The 24,198-nt window shown below is 37.6% G+C and overlaps 1 protein-coding gene across 1 annotated transcript; it reads right to left on the reverse strand.

Moving 5' to 3' along the window:
• On the reverse strand, positions 243-18,192 carry ASNS (asparagine synthetase (glutamine-hydrolyzing)). Its single transcript, NM_001167640.1, is given in 12 exon segments — positions 243-452; positions 952-1,107; positions 3,750-3,831; positions 5,673-5,743; positions 5,746-5,772; positions 6,503-6,609; positions 7,369-7,495; positions 8,496-8,623; positions 9,080-9,181; positions 9,430-9,615; positions 13,608-13,845; positions 17,944-18,192. Coding segments are annotated over 12 exon segments (1,683 nt in total).

The following is a 24,198-nucleotide window of genomic DNA, read 5'->3' on the forward strand; positions in this document are numbered from 1 at the left end:
TTCCCCCTTTCCTAGCTTACTCTCTACTTAGCGTGATACAATAAACGTCCTTCAGTTTCTAGCCATCCCTGAGGAAGGGGCTGGTGAATATACACGACTGCAGCCATGTTTCTGATTTAAGCCTTTAATTTTTTTCACATCCAAGGAAGCCTGTATGGTGGACCCTTCCTGCCTCTAAGCCCCCTACCTGCACAGCGAGAAGAAGTGTTTACTTGCACAGCGAGAAGTGTTTGCTTTCACACCTAAGCTTTGGCAGAAGCCTTATAATGGGACAGAGTGCGGGCAGAAGGATCAGAGGCACTGATCCACCTGGGCATCCAGTAATGGGTCAGCCAGTCGGCCCGGCCTGGGTAGTGGCGTTCAAAGATCTGACGGTAGTAATAGCCTTCCTTCGTTTTTGGAGTATTGAAGGGAAATTTCTGGGCTGCAGTTGCCATCATTGCATCATCAACCTGCAAGAGTACAGAGCAGAATGGGTTTTTTTTTAATGGCATGGAAATACTTATATTTAATCTGGCTTCTCTCTCACACACACACACACACACACACAAGATATGAAAAGGCATGACTGTAAATTGTGATTCTTTTGAATCACTTAGAAAATGCTAAAATACCCTAATACACAGAGCTGCGGAGATTTTTAAGTAATATTCAAATGCATTTTCTTCTAAGTGGTGGCTCGAGTGTTTCATTCATGTGTCTAATAATGTCTTGCACCCAGCAGTTGCCCAAAAATATGTAAAATGAAGGTGCTGACTGGTAAGTCTCCTCTCTATTCCAGATCCTACTTTATAATCCTTCATGCTACCTATTCTTACAAAACTCTTATAAAAGTATTGTTTTAGAGAATCTCTCCTATAGACACAAAACATTAAAATACAAAATGAACAGCAATTACAAGTCTGTATCCAAACTGTCCTACTCTAGAATATACTTTTAAAGATATTATACCTGATGTTCAATATATTCCTGTAAAATCCTAAACCAGGAATTCTTAACTGAGGTTATTCCATCACTGAAGGCTTCTTTCGGTCGCCAGAGAATTTCTTTAGGTATCAGATTGGAGTCCTCAAATGTCTCTCTCAGGAGATGTTTTTCTATCCCGTTCTGATGTGAAAACAAAGGCGCATCAGTAAAAATTCTAAATAAAACCAGTATCAATCCAACAACATATCAAAAAAATTATACACCATGACCAGGTAGGGTTCATCCCAGGTTCACAAGGATGGTTCAACATACGCAAATCAATCAACATCATACACCACATTAACCAAAAAAAAAGTCAAAAATCATATGATCATCTCGATAGACAGAAAAAGCATCTGACAAAGTCCAACATCCATTCATGATCAAGACCCTCGCCAAAGTGGGTACAGAGGGAACATTCCTGAATATAATCAAAGCCATTTATGATAAACCCACAGCAAATATAATACTCAATGGGGAAAAACTGAAAGCCTTCTCACTCAAATCTGGAACAAGACAGGGATGCCCACTCTCACCACTGCTCTTCAACATAGTTTTGGAAGTCCTAGCCACAGCAATTAGACAAACCAAAGAAATAAAAGACATCCATATAGGAAGAGAAGAGATGAAACTGTCACTGTATGCAGATGACATGATACTATATACAGAAAACCCTAAGGACTCAACCCAAAAACTCCTTGAACTGATTAATAAATTCAGCAAAGTAGCAGGATATAAGATTAACATTCAGAAGTCAGTTGCATTTCTGTATACCAGCAATGAAATATTAGAAAAGGAATACAAAAATATGATACGTTTTAAAATTGCACCTCACAAAATCAAATACCTGGGAATACACCTGACTAAAGAGGTGTATTATATATGCCGTGTACTTATATGCCGAGAACTATAAAACTTTAATCAAAGAAATCAAAGAAGATTTAAAGAAATGGAAAGATATTCCATGCTCCTGGATTGGAAAAATCAATGTTGTAAAAATGGCCATCCTACCCAAAGCAATCTATAGATTCAATGCAATCCCTATCAAATTACCCATGACATTTTTCACAGAACTAGAACAAACAATCCAAACATTTATATGGAACACAAAGACCCAGAATGCCAAAGCAATCCTGAGAAACAAAAACCAAGCAGGAGGCATAACTCTCTCAGACTTCAAGAAATACTACAAAGCCACAGTCATCAAAACAGTGTGGTACTGGTATCAAAACAGACAGACAGACCAATGGAACAGAATAGAGAATACAGAAATAAACCCTGACACCTATGGTCAATTAATCTTTGACAAGGGAGGCAAGAACATAAAATGGGAAAAAGAAAGTCTATTCAGAGATTGCTGGAATAGCATGAGAACATGCTAGAAACTCAATGCACAAAAACAAAGTGGAAAAAAATGTAATTGAAGAAACATAGGAAACCTGACCCTCTGTACAGTGGAAAAAAAAAAAAAAAAAAAAAATAATAATAATTTTGACAAAGGAAAAAAAAAAAAAAGAAACTTTCAGAAGAATTGGGAACCTGGAGCGCATGAAAGCAATGACTAGAACCATCATTGCACATACTCCTGCTGAGTTAAAATCGCGGCCATAACTTGGAATAGGCAAACACCTCTGATCCCATCTGTATTTTCCAGGTCAGCTCCAAGCATAGAATAAGCATAACCCATGGGACCCCAAGAAAATGCAAAAAGCCAAAAAAAAAAAAAAAAACCAGAATGGGAGAAAATAGTTTCAAATGATGCAACTGACAAGGGCTTAATCTCTAGAATATATAAACAACTTATACAACCCAACAGCAAAAAAGCCAATCAATCAATGGAAAAATGGGCAAAAGACCTGAATAGACATTTCTCCAAGGAAGATATACAAATGGCCAGCAAACACATGAAAAAATGCTCAACATCGCTGATTATAAGAGAAATGCAAATCAAAACTACCATGAGATATCACCTCACACCAGTCAGAATGGCCATCATTAATAAATCCACAAATAACAAGTGCTGGAAGGGCTGTGGAGAAAGGGGAACCCTCCTGCACTGTTGGTGGGAATGTAAACTGGTACAGCCGCTATGGAGAACAGTTTGGAGATACCTTAGAAATCTATACATAGAACTTCCATATGACCCACAATCCCACTCTTGGGCATCTATCCGGACAAAGCTCTACTCAAAAGAGACTCATGCACCCGCATGTTCATTGCAGCACTATTCACAATAGCCAGGACATGGAAACAACCCAAATGTCCATCAACAGATGATTGAATTCGGAAGATGTGGTAAATATACACAATGCAGTACTACTCAGCCATACAAAAGAATGACATAATGCCATTTGCAGCAACAAGGATGGAAGAATCTCATACTGAGTGAAATGAGCCAGAAAGACAAAGACAAATACCATATGATATCACTTATAACTGGAATCTAATATCCAGCACAAATGAACATCTCCTCAGAAAAGAAAATCATAGACTTGGAGAAAAGACTTGTGGCTGCCTGATGGGAGGGGAGGGAGTGGGAGGGATCGGGAGCTTGGGCTTATCAGACACAACTTAGAATAGATTTACAAGGAGATCCTGCTGAGTAGCATTGAGAACTTTGTCTAGATACTCATGTTGCAACAGAACAAAGCGTGGGGAAAAAAATGTAATTGTAATGTATACATGTAAGGATAACTTGATCCCCTTGCTGTACAGTGGGAAAAAAAAAAAAAAAAAAAAAAACAGTATCGATGGATAGTTTTTATCTTGGTTGATTCACCCACCTTGGGGATTCTCATATCTGCTGGCAGAGACAAATAGTAGGAAGAAAACCGATGATCCAAGAAGGGGACTCTCAATTCAAGGCTGAAAAAGAAGAAAATCAAAATCAAAATGGCTATCTACCCAGGCTTTTATAAGGTTATATTTATAGTCCTAAATGTCCTACACTAATGCATGAATACAAAAACCTTCATTCAAAATAATATGTATTATATCATCTACAGAATGAAACTGTTGGAGAATACTTTTACTTTGTTTTCTATAAACAATTATATATCTCAAAAACTGGAAAAAGAATCATGAGTGACCTGACCATTAAGAATGTACTTTGTAGGATTTCCCATTGCGGCTCAGCAGTAACAAACCCAACTAGTATCTGTGAGGATGCAGATTTGTTGATCCCTCATCTCACTCAGTGGGTTAAGGATCCAGCATTGCCATTAGCTGTGGTGTAGGTCACAGAGGTGGCTTGGATCTGCATTGCTGTGGCTGTGGCATAAGGGTGCCAGCTGCAGCTCTGATTCAACCCCTAGCCTGGGAACTTCCATATGCTATACATGTAGCCCTAAAAAGAAAAACAAAGTACTTTCCATGGGGTGGGGTAGAATTAGGAAGTTGGGATTAACATAAACACACTGTATATAAAATAGAGAAACAAAGACCTATGGTATAGCATAGGGAACTATACTCAGTATTTTGTAGTAACCTATAAGGGAAAAGAGTCTGAAAAAATATATAATGTATAACTGAGTCGCTTTACTGTACACCTGAAACTAACACTGTAAATCGAAAAAAAAAAAAAAAAAGCATATGGATTTTCTCATAAAAAACAACTCGTTTATGCCATGCCACAGATTTACCTGGCAACGTTAATGCATGATTATAATTTTGGCCTAATATTCTGTTTCTCAACCATAGCTTCACTTTCTTCTACCCAGAATATATTCATCTTTCTTCCTGCACATTAATAATTAACTCTATTAAAAGTTTTTGAAGAGATCAAATAGTATTTAAAATTTTGGGCTCATATATAAATATCTGAATAACTTTGCTGTACCCCTGAAACTAACACAATATTGGAAATCGATTATACTTCAATTAAAAAAAAAAAGAATACCTTGCCTAGACTGTTCTGACTCAAAGGTCTTACTAGATGAGACCTATTAAAAGCTAATGCTAAACTATGGTTATTACCCTATCTGCTTGTCCTAAGCTGAGTAATCAAGATTCAAGAAGCAGATAATGTGACCTTTGATGAAACAATGTGGAATACTGCTTCATACTGAATTTAAGTTACTAATCAGCTAGTAGTAAAAATGCTTGAATTCAGTTCATTCTCCAAGCTCATACTTGATTATTTTCTAATCTAAGTGTGATTTGGTAGTAGCAACTAAAAGAGTTGATGTTGGTTGTTGATCATGTACAATAAGAGTTCTCAATTCTCCAAAATGACCAGCTTTAAAAAAAAAAAAAAAAAAAGGGAAAAGTTCATCCAACCAGAAATGATACCAAAGAAACCTGTCTTATCATCTAATCAAACCTTTTGCATCTTCACTGTCTGGTCACCACAGCATCAAACAGGCATGGCAGGCAGTCAACACTTGCTGCAGTAAGTATATAATCTTTGTTTCTCTTAAGACCTGAGGAGAGCTGCAAGTACCTTCCCTCTTAGTTGCCCAGAAACAAGGAGAATGTTGTGCTTTAAAGGCAGAAACTCCACCTAAAACAATGTCCACGCCTCCTCTCACCATTACAACAGCACTCCAATTTAGCCTTATCCCTTTGCACTAAGAGACAAGCTTCAGTTTCTCTATAAAAGTCATAATTTACAAGATATAGCCAACTGGAAAGAAAAAAAAAATGACCATCAAGTCTTTTGTTTTTTGAGGCTATTTTTACAATTGTTTCCTAAAATATCGAGTTACCCATGGGCAGCAGTAGTTCGATCTGCACGGAGAACATCAAACAAATAGAGTTCCTTCAGAAGCCTCTCGCTTCCTCCTCGGCTTTCTCAGGCGAAGGAGCCTATTTTACAAAGAGCTGAAGTTACAAATACACTCACAAGCTTTGCCTTTGGCACATGTAAACAGTTTTTATGGGACTCTTACACATGGCTCCAACTCCAAACGTAGTAAGACACAAGCCAAACAAAGTTTAGGAAACGGAGTAAATGTTTTATTAAACATTCCTCCCTTCACACCAAGACTACTAGTGCTAGAACAAATACAATGGACATACCAGGAGTTCCCATTGTGGGTCAGCATAATGAACCCGACTGGGATCCATGAGGACATGGGTTCGATCCCTGGCTTTGCTCAGTGGATTAAGGATCTGGCATTGCTGTGAGCTGTGGTATAGGTGGCAGATGTGGCTCAGATCCCGTGTTGCTGTGGCTGTGGCTGGCAGCTGCAGCTCCTATTGCGATTCCACCCCTAGCCTGGTTACTAGAACTTCCATATGCCAAGGGAGTGTCCCTAAAAGACACACCATGCAACAACCGTAAGACCACAGGGGACTAAGAAGTAACAGAAACATGACTCTTATACTTAACTAGCTTTAACAAATGGAGATTATCTGACACCATTAAGACTTCTTTCTCCCCCAAAGAAATACAGGTACTATCAGTTTTCCTCCTTAAGTCTCAAAGATACTCAAATGTGCCACTGCTATACCAAAAGAAAGACCAAAGAAAATAGTCAAACAATTCATACTTTTCTTACCCTGGCACCAATATCCTGCCATTGAGGAATCTTACCTTGTGAAAATATATGTAACCCTGCGTAAGTTCATCTGAACCTTCTCCAGAGAAGATCACCACACTGTCCGTGTTCTTCCGAATGTACTTGGAAATCAGGTACATACCTTAAAAAAGAGAAATTATTGTTCATGTGAAAATAACCCTCTACCAAAAATGTCTTTTATTTTCCAGAAAAGACTGCAAGCTTTGCTACTAAGTTAGACCAGATCTGTATTAATATAAAACAGTTTTCAATATAATGACCTTGTATCTACCAGCCATTTATATGTACATAATCCAAAAGTTGTACTGTTGGGATAAAATAGCCCCAAACCCTTCCCCAGCTTTATATATAGGTTTTATTTATTCTTTTATAATATTATATAATAATAATAATTAGATCACTTGCTTTGGAGTATGTTTCTGATCTCAGTATGTATCCACAGGTAAAACTAGCACTGCTTGCTAGGCAATAATTATTACTGATTGATAAATCATATGATGGGGTATCTACCAAAAAATATCTAAAATGAGCATTCCTTACACAAAATTAGTTACAACATATACCTATTTCCTTATATAGCACAAGAAACTTTTGAACAGAGAAGTGGGGGAAAGGAGGCACAGAAAATATATACCTGCCGTTTAAAGAAATACAGCGATACCATAAATGTAGAAGTTAAGCTACGTGTGTGTTTTTCCTCTTACTCCACAAAGAATTCATGAAATTCTTCAATGGTATTACCTTCAACAACTGCTGACACGGGATTTTATTTATGTTCATTCTTGAGTTTTATTTTTTATAATGATTACCTGAAACACTATTTTTTAAACCTTACCTTTGTCAGTATTAAAAATCTTTTTGAAATCATAAAATGCATTACCTACTGAAGCACGAACTGTTGTAATATCGTACGTTTCCAGGGAGAATATGACTTCATCCAGCACCTGAATGCCTTCCTCAGAGTTAAAGAGGACTTCATGGTGTTCACTTCCAATATGATCTGCCACCTGATTATATAAAGACATATCCACACACTTGTTATTTAAAGAACTAATCTTGAAAATGAAACAGGACAGTAGTTCACAACGTATCATAAATTAACAATGGTGGGAAACAAACAGGACTAAGGGGAAATGATTCCGTTTTTTGTGAAATATCCCTTCACAATAAGGAGAAATGATTCTCCAGGCTGCTGCGGGCAAGCCCCACCTAGTCAGGCTCCCTTGCCTGCCCTCCAACAACCATCACATCTCCCATCAGCTCTTCCCACTTCAAGCTGTCACCCTAGCAAACATGCTCTCCACTCCCCACCCCCACACTGATGTTACCGCTTTTTGGCCTCCCTGCAAAGCCTAGTCTTATATTGAGGATGTTATTCCTAAGTTACATGGCCCCTCCCCTCTTTCTATTTTCTTCGGCTATTGTGGATTCATTCAGTGTTCGTCAACTGGCTTTGGGATCGCCCCTTCCCTTATCCATTCTATGTGTGTGTCAAAAGTGGCAACAAGGTATCCTGCACACTAAATGTGTACAAGATCCCCTCTGCCCACAGTCCTAAACACAGTACTTTATTAAAAAATGCAAACTAACGAGAATAGCTAATATTCGCTAAGTACTTAATGCATGCTAGTTTCTATCTTAGGTACCTGAAATTATGAAATCTTCATCTCAAAACTATCTCATAGTAGATCTACTACTCCTGTTACACAAGGAATTGAGTGGTAAAGTCAGGATTTGAAACCAGCACCCAGGCTCCAAAGCCTTCAGCCTTAACCACTCTCAAAAGGGCAGAATTATCATCACAGGGCTTTTATGAGAACTGCATGGGCCATGGTAAATAAAAGTATCTAGCATACAGTGTACAAGAGTTGACATTCAACAGGCATTTCATTCCACTTTCATATATTTAATTTAAAACAATTACCTAAGTCAATACAGCGAAGTATAGAATCATCCATTGTTAACAAGCCTGTCTTAATCACATAACAGGCAGAGACAGTGTCTTACCTTTCTAGCAGCTAGTAAATCTGGACTATCTTCCATGCCAATCGCAAATGTCTGCAGAGGGTACTGTACTTGAGCCTCTTTTAGCTGCTTCAATAGGGTGGCAGCAACCAAACTGGAATCCAAGCCGCCTGCAAGCAGCACAGGAAGAATAGAGATTATGCGCCTTACAGAAGAGGGGGAGAGATACACATTACGTTCTGATGAAGCACTGAGATTAGAGTTTACCATTTAAAATCCCCAAGTTTTGGAAATTGAAAGTCAACTTGAATGAGAAAAATCTAGGATTTAACCTGTGGTAATGGTAACAGTATTTGAATTGGTTAAAAATCACTACACACATTGTAGGACTCAGAATATTCTGAAGAATGTTTACAAGCTCATTCATACTAATATAATTACAATTTTACATTGCTATATTATTATGAATATTAAAAGCAATTTACAGAAAACTTTTTCATTCTATAATGGAGGAAATGTTAAATCACACAGTATTTTTTTTACTGTCAAAACTTCCAGGATAGCTATAAATCACTTAGCTGAAATGAATATGCCCTACACAAAATTAGGTTTTTAACTGACCACACCTGATAAAAGGCAGCCAATCCTTCTGTCTGTCATCAAACGTTTCTTAATGGCATTGTCAAAAAGGATCCGGAGGTTGCTCTTCACAGCTTCTATCTCAAAACCTATTAACACATAAGTAGTGAAACAGCTGCAGAAAAGCCTGGGCTGAATTATTTATGGTAACACATACTAGATCATCTATAAATATCATGGCATATGCTCAGTGGTAGAGCTGGCCAAATCCCAATGTGTCACCTCCAAATTAAAAAGGAAAGAATTTTCAAACTAAATTGTCCCAATGATGTGAGAGTAAAGTTTTGCTCTGGGGGAGAGAAAAGGGGAACAGGTGGGTGGGTGTTTCCCTTCTCACCTGGGAAGAGTTTTTCCACGCTGTCATACAGGGTGTGCAGAGGCTCATCTCGACAGTGATGATATTTTACTATTTCCACTGAGGCGACTTTGCCATTTGGCTTTAAATCCAAAACTTCATAGTGTCCGGGGAGAAAAGGCTCCACTTTTAAAAAAGGGGTCATGGAGTGCTTCAAGTTAACGAGACCTACAAATTCACAAAGATAAAAACTCAAATTAGGATAATACTTCATAGTAACTTGCACAATTAGTTAATACTCTCTAAATTCCTATTTATTTTTCCTTTTTAATCCAAGTACATGTCCCATATATAAGAAAAACAGGAAGGGCGTTCCCTTCATGGTTCAACAGTGAAAGATCCCGTCTAGGATATATGACAATGAAGGTTCAATCCCCGGCCTCACTCATTGGGTTAAGGATCTGGCATTGCCATCAGCTGTGGTGTAGGTCACAGATGTGGCTCGGATCCTGTGTTGCTGTGGTGTAGGCCAGCAGCTGCAGCTCCAATTCAACACCTAGCCTGGGAACCTCCAATGCTGTGGCCCTAAAAAGCAAAAAAAAAAGGGGGGGGGGACTTTAATCCCCCAAACCCTACCATCTACCTCTAGAAAGATAATAGTGGTGCACAGATGCATGGCAAAATTACACTATTTCAAGGCAATAGGAAAATCTCTACTGTTCACATTCTTTTCCCTAGCTGGAATTTCTGATCAAGAAAATGTTTTCCTTAATAAACTAACTATTAAAGAAAGAAAAACAAGATACATGTATTAAGCAAAAAAGACAGACTTGAAACTGTTAATTTATGATATCCTGGTAGTCACTTGTCATCACTGTGGTATTTTATGAAAACAGTCATGATTCCCAGTCTTTAACAAACAAAAGGATCCACTGTTAGGTACTTCAAAGTCTTATATTGAGAAATCAGACATTTGTCCCTTAACTAGTTATTAGTCACTGTGTTTGAGTTAAACAGTATAATTTAAATTCTTTAATAGGCTTTCTCAGGAAGTAAGCAACTCAATATCACCATAACCACTGGTAAAAACAAAAACAAAAACAAAATTAGTGTTTTACTATAAATAGTAGCAGCTCGGGAGTTCCCATCGTGGCGCAGTGGTTAACGAACCCGACTAGGAACCATGAGGTTGCGGGTTCGATCCCTGGCCTTGCTTAGTGGGTTAAGGATCCGGTGTTGCCGTGAGCTGTGGTGTAGGTCGCAGACACGGCTTGGATCCCATGTTGCTGTGGCTCTGGCGTAGGCCGATGGCTACAGCTCCAATTGGACCCCTAGCCTGGGAACCTCCATATGCCACGGGAGCGGCCCTAGAAAAGGCAAAAAGACAAAAAAAAAAAAAAAAAAAAAAAATAGTAGCAGCTCATCTACACAGATTATTTATAATTTATAATTTAAGTTTGTTAACCCAGAAAGCTACTGTGTAGTGTTGCCTTCAAAGAGCAGACGAGACCCAGATCCTATCACTAGCTGGCAGACTTCAGGTGAGGCACACAGCCCTTGCAGTGGATAAGGAGCAATTACAAGGTTTTCAGCAGGGAGTATCATCATCAAAGGAGTTTCTGATAGCCAATTTTAAAAGCATTAAGGAAAACTGGAATTCCCATTGTGGCTCAGCACTAACAACCCAACTAGTATTCATGAGGATGCAGGTTCGATCCCTGGCCTCACTCAGTGGGTTAAGGATCCAATGTTGTAGGCCAAAGACACAGTTCAGATCCTATGTTGCTGCGGCTGTGGTGCAGGTAGGCAGCTGCAACTCTGATCTGACCCCTAGCCTGGGAACTTCCATATGCCACCAGTGTGGCCCTAAAAGGCAAAAAAAAAAAAAAAAAAAAAAAAAAAGGAAGAAGGAAAACTGTTACAGTATTCTTGATGAGATCATGTTTCATGTTGTTTAGCAAAGGACAGTGTTGAGAAGGATGTAAAAAATAAGTCAAGAAATTTCAGAGGGTAAACTAGATGTGAGACTATAATTCCTTATCAAGTATCAGAGACCCAGTGGAAATGAGGAGTCTGCTTTTCCCTTGAGTTCTCTTTGGTGGGCTTCCATAACAGTACTTTAGGTAAATAATATATATATATTATTACCTAATATATATAATATTATGGTATAATATTATATAATAATATATATATCCTTGTTCTCTGCATATGATCACACTAAATGAGAAAGGATTTAAGAAATGAGGCAAAAAGGCAGACAGGCTGGTAGACCAGATTTTAGGATGTTATTCTATCAAGCTATAAGATAAAAGATGAATGTCTTCCTCAACTTTATTATCAAAAAATGCTAAATATGATTTACAAGTTATTTTCTTCCATTCTCTGGGTTGTCTTTTCACTATCTTGATGGTGTCCCCCTTGAAGGGCAAAAATGCTCAATTTTGATCAAGTCCAATTTATCTATTTTTCTTTTTTTGCTTGTGCTTTGTGGGTTATTATCTAAGGAATCTTTGCAAAATCCAAGGTCATGAAGATATAGCTCTATTTTTCTAAGAGTTTTATAATTTTAATGTTTACATTTAGGAATTTGGCTCACTTTAAGTTTTAACTATGGTTGTGAGGTAAAGGTTCAAGCTCATTTTTTTGCATGTGTATGTCCAGTTGTCTCATTTGTTGAAAAGACTATTCTTTGCCCACTGAATGGTTTTGGTACCCTTGTTGAAAATCAGCTGACTACAAATGTAGGGGTTCACTTTCGGCCTCTCAATTCCATTCCACTGGTCTACAGGTCTATCCTTCTGCCAGTACCATACTGATTAGTTTTGTTTTGCAGTATGTTTTGAAGTCAGAAAGTGAGAGTCCTCCTACTTTTTTTTTTTTCTTCAAGGTTGTTTTGGCTATTCTGGGTCCTTTGCACTCTGTATGAATTTGAGAGTCAGCTTGTCAGTTTCTAAAAAGAAGTCACCTGGGATTCTGCCAGAGATCATGTTGAATCTGTAAATGAGCTTGAGCAGTCTGTGCCAACTTAAAAATATTAAGTCTTTAATCCATGATCATGGGATGCTTCTTTCTTTTAGACCTTCTTAAAGCTTCTTCATATTTTTTTTTCATTTCTTTCAACATTATTTTACAGTTTTTCAGCATACAGTTTTGCATTTCTTTTGTTATATTTATTCCCAAATATTTGCTTCTTTTTGATGATTTTTGTAAACACAAGTAAACCATGCGACCTTGCAAGTCCACTCCTAGGTGTGTGTGTGTACGTGTGTGTGAATGTGTATGTATGTAGAGAAATGAAAATACACAAAAACTTATAAATATGTAGAGTAGCATTATTCATAAGAGCCAACTGTCCATCAATTGACAAAAAGATAAACAGCAGATAAACAGAATGTGGATATATCCATGTAATGGAATATCTTTTAACCATAAAAAGTAAGTAAACATGTTAGGACACAGATAAACCTTGCAAGTATTATGCCCAGTGAAAGAAACCAGTAACAAAAGACCACATATGATAGGATTCCATTCATAAATAATGCCCAGAATAGGGAAATCACACAGACTGAAAGCGAATTGGTGGTTGGCTGGGACTGAGATGGGGGAGGGGAGGGTTAGACAGGAAGTTTAATGGTTGATGGCTATGGAGGGATGGGGAGTGACACTGAAAGAGTAAAAGGTTTCTTTTTTAGATAAGAATAATTCTAAAATTGATTGAAGGTATCTATGAACATAGTAAAAAACACTGAACTGTACACTTTAAATGGATGAATTACATGGCATGTAAATTATACACCAATATAGCTGTTTTAAAATACTAAATAAACATGTGTTTGTGTGATGCCATGGCACAGTAGAACATGCAGTAATTGCAGGGCTGGCCAGCCCTACCATCACAGTGTGACATAGGAAAACCTGAAAATAGGTATGTGATCAAGCCTGATGCAGACCATTTCAGCCCAACAAAAAATAAATGACTTTACTACAGATTTATCCTCTAAGGATTACAGAATTTAAGTGCTAAAAAGAAGAGTCCAACTCTCTGTTTAAAAAAAAAAAAAAAAAAGCTCAGAAAAGTCCATGACTGACCTAGTCACTTGTAAAAATTTGGGTTGCCCCATTTGTAAATATGGATTGGACTAGACTTGTAAATATAATCTAGAAGAGGACACAATCAGGACAGTAATGAAAAATCTATGGAAAAATTCTATCATTACCTTTAGCTTCTGAACACACAGCCAAAAATCCATCTTCTGTCATGGCTTTAAATAAAGGTCTGACTCCATAGGTATCTCTGCCCAGGAACACTTTCTTATTGGCAGTATCCAGTAAAATAAAGGCAAACACCCCATCCAACATGCAAACTGTTTGCTCAATTCCTCCTTTGTCATAAAGATGAAGGATTATCTCACCATCCACTTTTGTCTGATATTCAAATTCAAAATGGTGTTGCAGCTTAAGGAAATAATAGCAAAACAAAAATGTGAGAATCCTTGTGCATTTACTAATTTTTTAATTACAGAGTTGCTTCGGTATTTCTTTGATCTGTAAATGCATGCACTTTAGTGATTTAAAAGAATCATGTCATTATCAAAATATAGCTTGTCTGAATACAGGATCCCACAAATTCTTTACAGAATCAAGCTAAGTCTGAAAATTTTAATTGCATTCTGATAAACAGAATACAGAGGCAAGGTGCCTCTGTATTGTGTAGAGGGATGGAAATGCATATTCTATACATCTATGTATGTACTACATAGATATTTACATCAATATGTACATTAGGCAAATAAGCTGCCCAGTTATCATGACACTAAAAAACATATCTTCCACAACTGTGAGATTTTGGTTTGGGAATGTAGCATTGGCTGAGTTTCTTCTGGTTCAGTTTCACACCCTTTCTATGAAAATAGAAAGCTGGAGTTCCCGTCGTGGCGCAGTGGTTAACGATTCCGACTAGGAACCATGGGGTTGCGGGTTCGATCCCTGGCCTCGCTCAGTGGGTCAAAGATCCAGCATTGCCGTGAGCTGTGGTGTAGGTTGCAGATGTGGCTGGGATCCCACGTTGCTGTGGCCCTGGTGTAGGCCAGCAGCTACAGCTCCAATTCGACTCCTAGCCTGGGAACCTCCACATGCCGTGGGAGTGGCCCAAGAAAAGGCAAAAAGACCAAAAAGAAAAAGAAAAAAAGGAAAAAAAAAAATAGAAAGCAAAAGGATAAATATATTTGGCACTATTCCCTGACAAATGAATGATTCCATCAAAATGATGGAGACACATGGTCCAAAACAAAGCTTCTGGTACTGGGGAGAAATGTAGCTCCCCGTCCTTCCACCACCTTCAGAGGCATTAGAGTTACTTCTCAGTACTGAACAAAAAAGACTGTGGAGCTTGATTCATCCACACCTCCCAGTGGAACAGCAAAGAGACCATCATTCCCACTGCATGTAGAGAGGGATCCATTAAGTTAGGCCTCAACTCCATGGCGCTCTCTCCATCACCACAGGTAAGCTGAGAGAGTGAAAAGTTCTTGGTGTGTTCCTCTATCTTTGTACTTCTCCTATTTTTGGCTGATAATATAGAGAGAAGAGACTCACTTAAACAAAATCAAATAGAAATGCTAGATACATTGGAGCATTTAAAACCTGTTTTTTAAATTTCAAAAAACTCAGTCTCTATGTTTGCATGTGTATGAACTATAAAGCATGTTTCACAAACACGCTCCATCCATCAATTTGTGAACTTGTTGATAAGCATGGAACTGTCCAAAACGAGCTTTGGCTGCTTGCAGTGATTTAAAAAGCCACCTCCTGGTCACCTCTCCCTGTTCTGAGAGACTGTCAGTGATGAACTCTGTCATTAGGAGGTAGGGTTTGGAAAGAGTCTTCTGCTCACCCTTCTGGGTTTAAGTATCTGCAGGATAAATGAGCTGAAGCATTTGATCATTTCAGCAACAGCTTCTCAAATCCATCCTCAGTCCCCACCACGTCATCACTGCCCTTCGGCCTAAAGCTTGCCTGCAATTTACTGGTTAATGACTCTCATATACCACTTCCCACTCTCCTGAAACCACCCTGGGATAAAAGCCCCACCTAGAAATCACTGCCACCTGACTTGTTGGCTGTAGGCCTCTGATGCCCCCCACAGGGAGAGGGCCTCCTCCCACTCCCAACACACTGCTGGCTGTATTTTAGTAGAAAATTTTACTTTCATCCATAAAGGGGAACTTAGAAGCTTATGTTGCAGCATTCTTTAAATAAGCCTGAATGTCGATTCTACTCTAGACAGATTTTTAGCTGCTCACACTGCATAACTCTAAGATTAAGAGAAGCGATACAACTTCTGCTTCTGAAAATACAACATATATGATTTAGAATAGAAATATTTTCAAAATATTTAACTTTTTAATAACTTTTAAGCAAAATACATAAAAACAGCTATGTTCAAATAAAACAAGGCATTGCCATCTCATTTAAGACAAGAGTCAGGCTACTTTCACCATAGTATTAAGTTAGCATTCTCTCGTACATGGGACTAACTCAGCTTGGTAAGAAAGTTTTAACTGCTCCCCTCCTCTATTCCCACTAGCTTATAACTCCATTCTCACCTTTCCTGTTCACCATTTCACTTCTAAGCACCTATAAAAATGATGTCAGGGTACAGTAGGCCCTTACTAAATATATGAAAAGGAATTTGCTGAAAAACTGTAGCAACTCTTCAAATAAGAGAATGTTCCATAAGCAGACAACAAACAATGGCTAAAGCTATTATTCAAAAATAAAAATATCTAGAAGTATCTAGAATATAAATCCCCACCTATGAATGATAGGCATACATAAAGATGGTTCAGGAGTTACTACCGTGGCTCAGTTGTTAATGAACCAGCTAGTATCTATGAGGATGTGGGTTCAATCCCTGGCCTTGCTCCATGGGTTAAAGATCCAGTATTGCCATGAGCTGTGATGTAGGTCACAGGTGTGGCTCAGATCCAGCGTTGCTATGGCTGTGGTGTAGGCTGGCAGCTACAGCTCTGATCAACCCTAGCCTGGGGACCTCCATATATCATATGCCACAGGTGCGGCCTTTAAAAAAAAAAAAAAAAAAAAAAGGTTCAAAAAGTACCAAGAAACATCACAACCAAATATATGAACCTTGAATGAAATCTGGCTCAAAACCAGAAAACAACTATTAATATATTGATTCTTGGAACATCTGGGGAAATTTAACATGAACTGGACATTAGAGAGTATTAGGGATTCTTAGGTTTAGTAATAGTATCGGTATTTGGGAGAAGAATGCCCTTATTCTTAGAAGGTAAATATTTACATATCTAGAAATCAAGTGTCATAATTTCTGCAGTATACTCTAAAATGATTAAGCCAAAAATTGAATGTGTGTGTATATAGGAAGAGAGAGATAAACCAAAAATGGCAGGCAAAACATTAACAAATATTCGATGTATATGCTCAATGTTCTGTTCCATAAATGTGAAATTTTCAATATTAAAAGCTGGGGAGGAAAGTGACAAAAAATAACTTGCAAATCTTAGATGAAAAATTTCTTACGAAACACTAGCCAAATAATTCCAGCTTGCAAGGCTCTTAGAAAATTTGTATTCCTCAGGTCAGAGTTTCCAAACCCTTATACTACTCTCATCCTAAGAGTACACTTTGACCAGATTAGACAGTTGTTCCTATTTTAGTGCTGCACAAAGTCTTACTTCTTACACCCTATGGTATCTGGCTACCTATTTGTCTTTTGGCTCTGATTATGTCAGTTATGCAACAGCAGCATCTTAAGGGCAGCATTACATAAAAGCTACAAATGTGATTACCCACAAACTATTAAATTCTACCCCTGCCTTAAAATCTTCAAGTTTCATTGCCGTTAGAATTACACGCCAACTTTCTGCCAAGTCCTGCCTACTCTGGTCCTGCCACACCTCCCTCACTTCATCTTGCCCACCTGCCCTTTGTTCATTTACAACAATTGCAAGGTTCTACACATTCAAGTCACTGTGCATGAGATGCTCTTCCCAATCCTACTAGCTGATCCTTGTCCATTAGGTTTTAGTTCAAGTGCCAATTCCTCAAGAGGCTTTCTGTGACCACCTGTACTGAAACAGGATCTCCCATATCCAACAGCTCCATATTCATTTCTACAGAGTGCTTGGTATATGTACAATCATTTTCTTTTTTTGTCTGCTCCCAATGGAATAAACTCCCCTAGCATGCAGACCTACCTCTCATATTTACTACTATATTCCCAGTGCCTAACATAGTCTCTAACTAATATTAAAACACATGAAAGGTTTAAAAAAAGATTCTAAGAGTTAAGAACCTAAAATGTAATCCTCAATATCATTTTTTTGTGACTGAATCATTTCCCCTCTTTGTGCACCAGTGCCCTATCTCATTGCAGCAAATGGGTTAATGAACATGGAAAGTGTTTGAAAAGTAAAAAAAAGCATTATACAAAATATACTAAAACTATTATCACCAACTAGCTCTGATGCATCATCATAGCCAGATATCTTCTGGTTTCATTTTATTTACCTTCTTATGGTTGTAGATTTCACCATTGTAACAGAGCCACAAATAAGGATATTTCTTCACTCGAATTGGCTGCATTCCAAACAGCTGGTCAACCACTGCCAACCGGTGAAATCCAAAGCAGCAGTTGGTATATCCGTTGACATTCTCAAAACGAAATGCATCTGGACCCCTGTGTGCAATCTTCATAGCACTCAGACACTGAACAGAAAGGCAGTCATCGCTGCCAAAGAGGGCCCAAATGCCACACATGGTGGCTGGAGCTATAGGCTCTCTGTGGAGAGAAAAGCAGACCAGTTAAATATCCAATTCATTTCTGTATTAAACCTTGATTCCCAAGACTTGCATAAACCACTTCAAAGACTGAAATCTAAATTATCTTATCTACAGTAATTTTCCATTAGGTTGGCAGGCACATAGGAGTAGAGAATGATTTCATTTTTTTTGACAAGTATACAGAAAAAGTGAATGATCTTCACATCTAGCCAGCTAAATATAGCAGCATACCTCCAAAGCCTGCATTCATCTCATATTAGGATTTGGTAAGCTAGAGCTGATAATGTTCAGGCCACATTTTGAGTTTTACTCCCAAGATACAGTAGACATGAAGGCTGGCTCCAACTTAGTCAGAGATCCAGCCTCACTCTCCACACCCCAGAATCTCAAAGGCCCTCAAAAATTCTAGAAATTACTACAGGTGCCTCATGCATCTCCTTGACAATTACATTTCTTTCTCTTTACCTGTATCAACCTACGTAGAGTGGGAAGAAAAAAAAAATGCTCATACATACTAAGTGTATATTAAGATACACAGCCATTACAAGCACTTCACAACTTCTAGCTTACCTCTAAGAGACTTATTCACACGATCAAAGAAATTCTAGAGAGAAAGCAGTATTATCTGATATCCTGGCTTTATAACAAAAAAAAAAAATTAAGTTGAGAGAAATATAAAATGTTCTCCATCAAAATAGCCTAAATGATAAAAAATATTCTCAAACACTTTTATCCCAAAGCTGCCTTGGTCATAAGAAAGCAAAGTCAGTGCTACATCTCTAAAAACAAGGCTCATCCTTATAAGCCAAGAATCAAGTAAATACTTCCTACAAAGGTTAGTTACTTTGCAATCTCAAAACTCTCAAGTGTGAAATAAAGGGCTGTTTTATTTGAATGCAGCCAGCTCAAAACTGTTGTTTTATAAAAATATCTCTAACTTGGAAACCATTTTGGTATTTAAGTGACGCTGGGAAAACTGGACAACTACGTGTAAAAGAATGAAATTAAAACATTCTCTAACACCATACATAAAAATAAACTCAAAATGAATTAAAGGCCTAAATGTACAACCAGATACTATAAAAATCTTAGAGGAAAACTAGGAAGAACGCTCTTTGACATAAATCGCAAGAGTATAATTGAAATCCTCTTCCTAGAGTGGATCTGAAAACAAACCAATGGGACCTAATTAAACTTAAAACTTTTGCAAAGCAAAGCAAACCATAAACAAAATGAAAAGACAACCCACAGAATGGAGAAAATGTTTGCAAACAAAGCAACCAATGACCAACGAAGGATTAATCTCCAAAATACACAAACTCATGCAGTTCAACATCAAAAAAAACAAACACAATAAAAAATGGGCAGAAAATGTAAATAGATATTTTCCCAAAGACATACAGATGGCCAAAAAGCACATGAAAAGATACTCAACATCACTAATTATTAGAGAATGTAAATCAAAACTACAATGAGGTATCACCTCACACCAGTCAGAATCGCCATCATCAAAACATCTACAAACAGGAATTCCCTGGTGGCACCGTGAGATAAGGATTCGGCATTATCACTGCAGTGGCTTAAGCTGCTGCTATTGTATAGCAACTTCCATGTGATGGAGGTGTGGCCGAAAAAAAGGGGGGGGGGCTACAAACAATAAATGCTGGAGAGGGGTGGAAATGTAAATTGATATAACCACTATGTTTTCTACTATGGAAAACTGCATGGAAGTTCCTCAAAAAAGCTAAAAATAGAACTACTATATGATTCAGCAATCCCACTCCTGGGCATATACCTAGAGAAAACCAAAATTTAAAAAGATATGGGAGTTCTCATCATGGTGCAGTGGAAATGAATCCGACTAGGAATGATGCAGGTTCGATCCCTGGTCTCACTCAGTGGGTTACAGATCCAGCATTGCCATAAGCTGTGGTGTAGGTCACAGACATGGCTTAGATCTGGTGTTGCTGTGGCTGTGGCGCAGGCCAGCAGCTGTAGCTCTGATTAGACCCCTACCTGGGAACCTCCATATGCCCTGGGTGCAGCCCTCAAAGGACAAAAGACCAAAAAAAAAAAAAAAGATACATTCACCCAATGTTCATTACAGCACTATTTACAACAGACAAGACATGGAAGCAACCTAAATGTTCATCAAGAGAGGAATGGATAAAGAAGAGGTGGTACATACATACAATGGAGAATTATTCACTCATGAAAAAGAAAAAAGTAATGCCATTTGCAGCAACATGAATGGACCTAGAAATTATAATACTAAGTGAGTTATACAAAGACAAACATCATGATATCTCTTACAGATGGAATCTTAAAAAAAAAAAAAGGATATAAACACACTTACTTATAAAACAGAAACAGACTCATAAACTTCAAAAACAAATTTATGGTTACCAAAGGGGACAGGTGAAGAAGGGATGGATTAGGGGTTTGGGATTGGCATGTGCACACTACTGTATATGGCATGATGGTCAACAGTACCTGCTGTACAGCACAGGGAACTCTATCCAGTCAGTATTTGTGATAACCTATATGGGAAAAAAAATCTGAAAAAAAAGGGTATGTTTAAGTGTATAACTGAGTCACTTTGTTGTACAGAAGTTATGTTGCAAATCAACTGTTAAAAATGGGGAAAAAATGCAAATTTGCAGCAAATGCCTAGATAATTTGGGACAGACACCATCAAGAAAAAATATATATTCAAGCTACATCAAACACTTAGAGCAATCCTCTCAAAACATTTCATTTGTATTTAAATTAATCAAAGCTTTGTTTGGCCTTTTAATGAGACCAAATCAAATTAATAGAAAATGGTATCAACTACAACAACTTGCAAATCAAGTATCTTATGTCCTGTGCAGCCCCCTACCAAGCACTTGGCCAAATAGCCTATAATCAAACACAGGCATAACTCTGAGTTATTGTGCATTTGGTTCCAGACCACCACAATAAAGGAAGTCACATGAATTTTGTGGTCTCCCAGTGCATGTAAGTGTTGCTTAGACTGTGCCATAGTCTAGTAAGTGTGCAATAGCATTATGCCTAAGGAAAAGAAAGGTACATATTTTAATTAAAAACTACTTTCTCTCAAGCAAATGGTGCTGTGAAAACTGGACAGCTGCATGTAAATCAATCAAACTAGAACACACCTTCACACCATGCACAAAAATAAACTCAAAATTTCTTAAAGACTTAAAAATAAGACATAACATCATAAAACTCCTAGAAGAGATCATAGGCAAGACATTCTCTGACATATATCAGCAGTTGTTTTCTTAGGTCAGTCTCCCAAGACAATAGAAATAAAAACAAAAACAAAAACAAATGGCACCTAATCAAACTTAAAAGCTTTGGCATAGCAAAGGAAACCATGTAAAAACACATACACACACAAAAAGACAACCTAGGGAATGGGAGAAAATTGTTACAGATGATGCAAATAACATGGACTTAATCTCTAAAATATACAAAAAACTCATACAACTTAACACCCAAAAAACCTCCAAACAACCCAACTGAAAAATGGGCAGAAGACCTAAGTAGACATTTCTCCAAAAAGAACTACAGATAGCTAAAAAACACATGAAAAGATGCTCAATGTACTAATAGTAGAGAAATGCAGATCAAAACTACCATGAGGTACCACCTCACACTGGTCAGAATGGCTACTGTTAATACATCTGTAAGTAACAAACACTGGACAGGGTATTGAGAAAAGGGAACCCTACTACACTGCTGGAGGGAATGTAAATTGGTACAAGCACTATGAAAAACAGTATGGAGGTTCTTCAGAAAACTAAATATACAATTACCATATGACCCAGCAATCCCACTCCTGGGCATATGTCCAAAAGGGCAAAAACTCTAATTCCGAAAGATACATACAGCCCAACTTGCATGCAGCCCTATTTACACTAGCCAAGACATGGAAACAACCTAAATGTCCATCATATATAAGATGTGCTACATATATACAATGGAATACTACTCAGCCATCAAAAAGAATGAAATAATGCCATTCACAGCAACATGGATGCAAACTAGAGATTATCACACTAAGCAAATTAAGTCAGCAAGAGGACAAATGCCATATGATATCACTTATATGTGAAATCTAAAACATGGCACAAATGAATGTATTTCCAAAACAGACTCACAAACATGGAGAACAGACTTGTGATTGCCAAGCAGAGGAAGAGGGAGAGAGAATGGATTTGGGGGTTAGTAGATGCAAACTATTACATTCAAAATGGATGCACAATAAGGTTCTACTATGCTAGGGATTTGGGATTGGCATATACACACTGTGGTATGTGTAAGGACTGGCCAACACAGACCTGCTATATAGCACAGGGAACTCTACCTAATATTCTGTGACAATCTGAATGGGAAAAGAATCTGAAAAAGAATAAACAAAAAAAAATTTAAATAAAGTTCTACTGTGTAGCACAGAGAACTATATCCAATCTCGTGGGATAGACCATGATGGAAAGTAATATAAAAAATAATATATATACATATATGTATATATATATATGACTGAGTCACTTTGCTGTACAGAAGCTGACAATATTGTAAATCAACTATATTTTAATTTTTAAAAAATTTTAAATACTTTATTGCTAAAAAATGCTAGTCATCATCTGAGTCTTCAGCAAATTGTAATCTTTTTGCAATGGCAGCATCGAAGATCACTAACCACTTTAACAAATAATAATGAAAACATTTGAAGTTACCAAAATGTGACAGATACGAAATAAGCAAATGCTGTTGGAAAATGGCACTGATAGACTTGCACCACACAGGGTTGCCGCAAACATTCAATTTGTTAAAAACGAACAAAAAGCAGTATCTATAAAGCAAAGCACAGTAAAACTAAGTATGCCTATAATTTACTTTGAGATTTAGTGGGAAATTTCACTGAGATTTAAATGAGAGGACTACTGATGAGCCATCTACCCTCGACTCTATACCAATAAAAGATGTGCTGGGAAGGGAACACATGCTCTGAAAATCACCTGAGGTCATTAGTGAATCATTTACCTAAGTCTCCCTAATGCTGTTTAGTGAATCCCTTTAAGCATGCTATAAAAACACACTAAGCACTAAATTGGAGAAAAAGAAAGGCAACAAATGTGAAGCATGCTTATTTATCGAGCAGGAAAAAGCAAATTACAGTTGCCACCTATTATTTTTATTGAAATCAGTCTTACAAAGTTCCTACTTGGCAACACTTTTTCCTACTGCTGTTACCTGTCCCAGATAATTTTCCATACTTCTTCATAAACGTCTAGAGCAGTGCTGTCCAAGAGAAATGTGAGCCACATATGTAATTTTAAATATACTAGTAGCCCCATTAAAAAAGAGAAAAAAGTGCAATTTTAATATATTTTATTATAACATGTAATCAGCATCAAAATTACTGACAAGATATTTTACAGTACTTTTCTCTATTAAATCAGCACATCTCCATTAGACTAACCAGCATTTCAAGTTCTCAATAACCACATGTGACTACCAGACACCCAATTGGACACTGTTGTTTCATCGCATTTAATTTCTTAAACCAATACCTAATGTAAAAGTAAAATGTTATGGTGAAGTTGAAAATCTCATCAACAAACTCCTGGACAGGTTCAAGACCTAAGTTACTTTTAATTAATCTTACAAAAATGCGACCCAAAAAAATAAATAAATAAGAGAGAGAGAGATGTCGGTACTTTAAAATTATTTGTCAAGCATCCCAGGCAATAAAGAGTGAAGAAATAATGTAGGTCACAGGCCGAAAAAGTAACTGTCCCTTCCTCCAAAAGAGTAACATTAATTTGAATCCAGCCCTGTAAAATAGATATCCACTTAAAAGAGGCACGTTTGGGGTTTTTTGCCTTTTCCCATACTGCGCCTCCTGTCGCCCTAAACACATGTCTTCTCATCGGGATTAGCTAAGCGAGTCACTTGTTGAGTCTTGCA

The sequence above is a fragment of the Sus scrofa genome, chromosome 9 (genome assembly GCF_000003025.6).
Source record: "Sus scrofa isolate TJ Tabasco breed Duroc chromosome 9, Sscrofa11.1, whole genome shotgun sequence".
In the NCBI taxonomy this organism is placed as follows: domain Eukaryota; kingdom Metazoa; phylum Chordata; class Mammalia; order Artiodactyla; family Suidae; genus Sus; species Sus scrofa.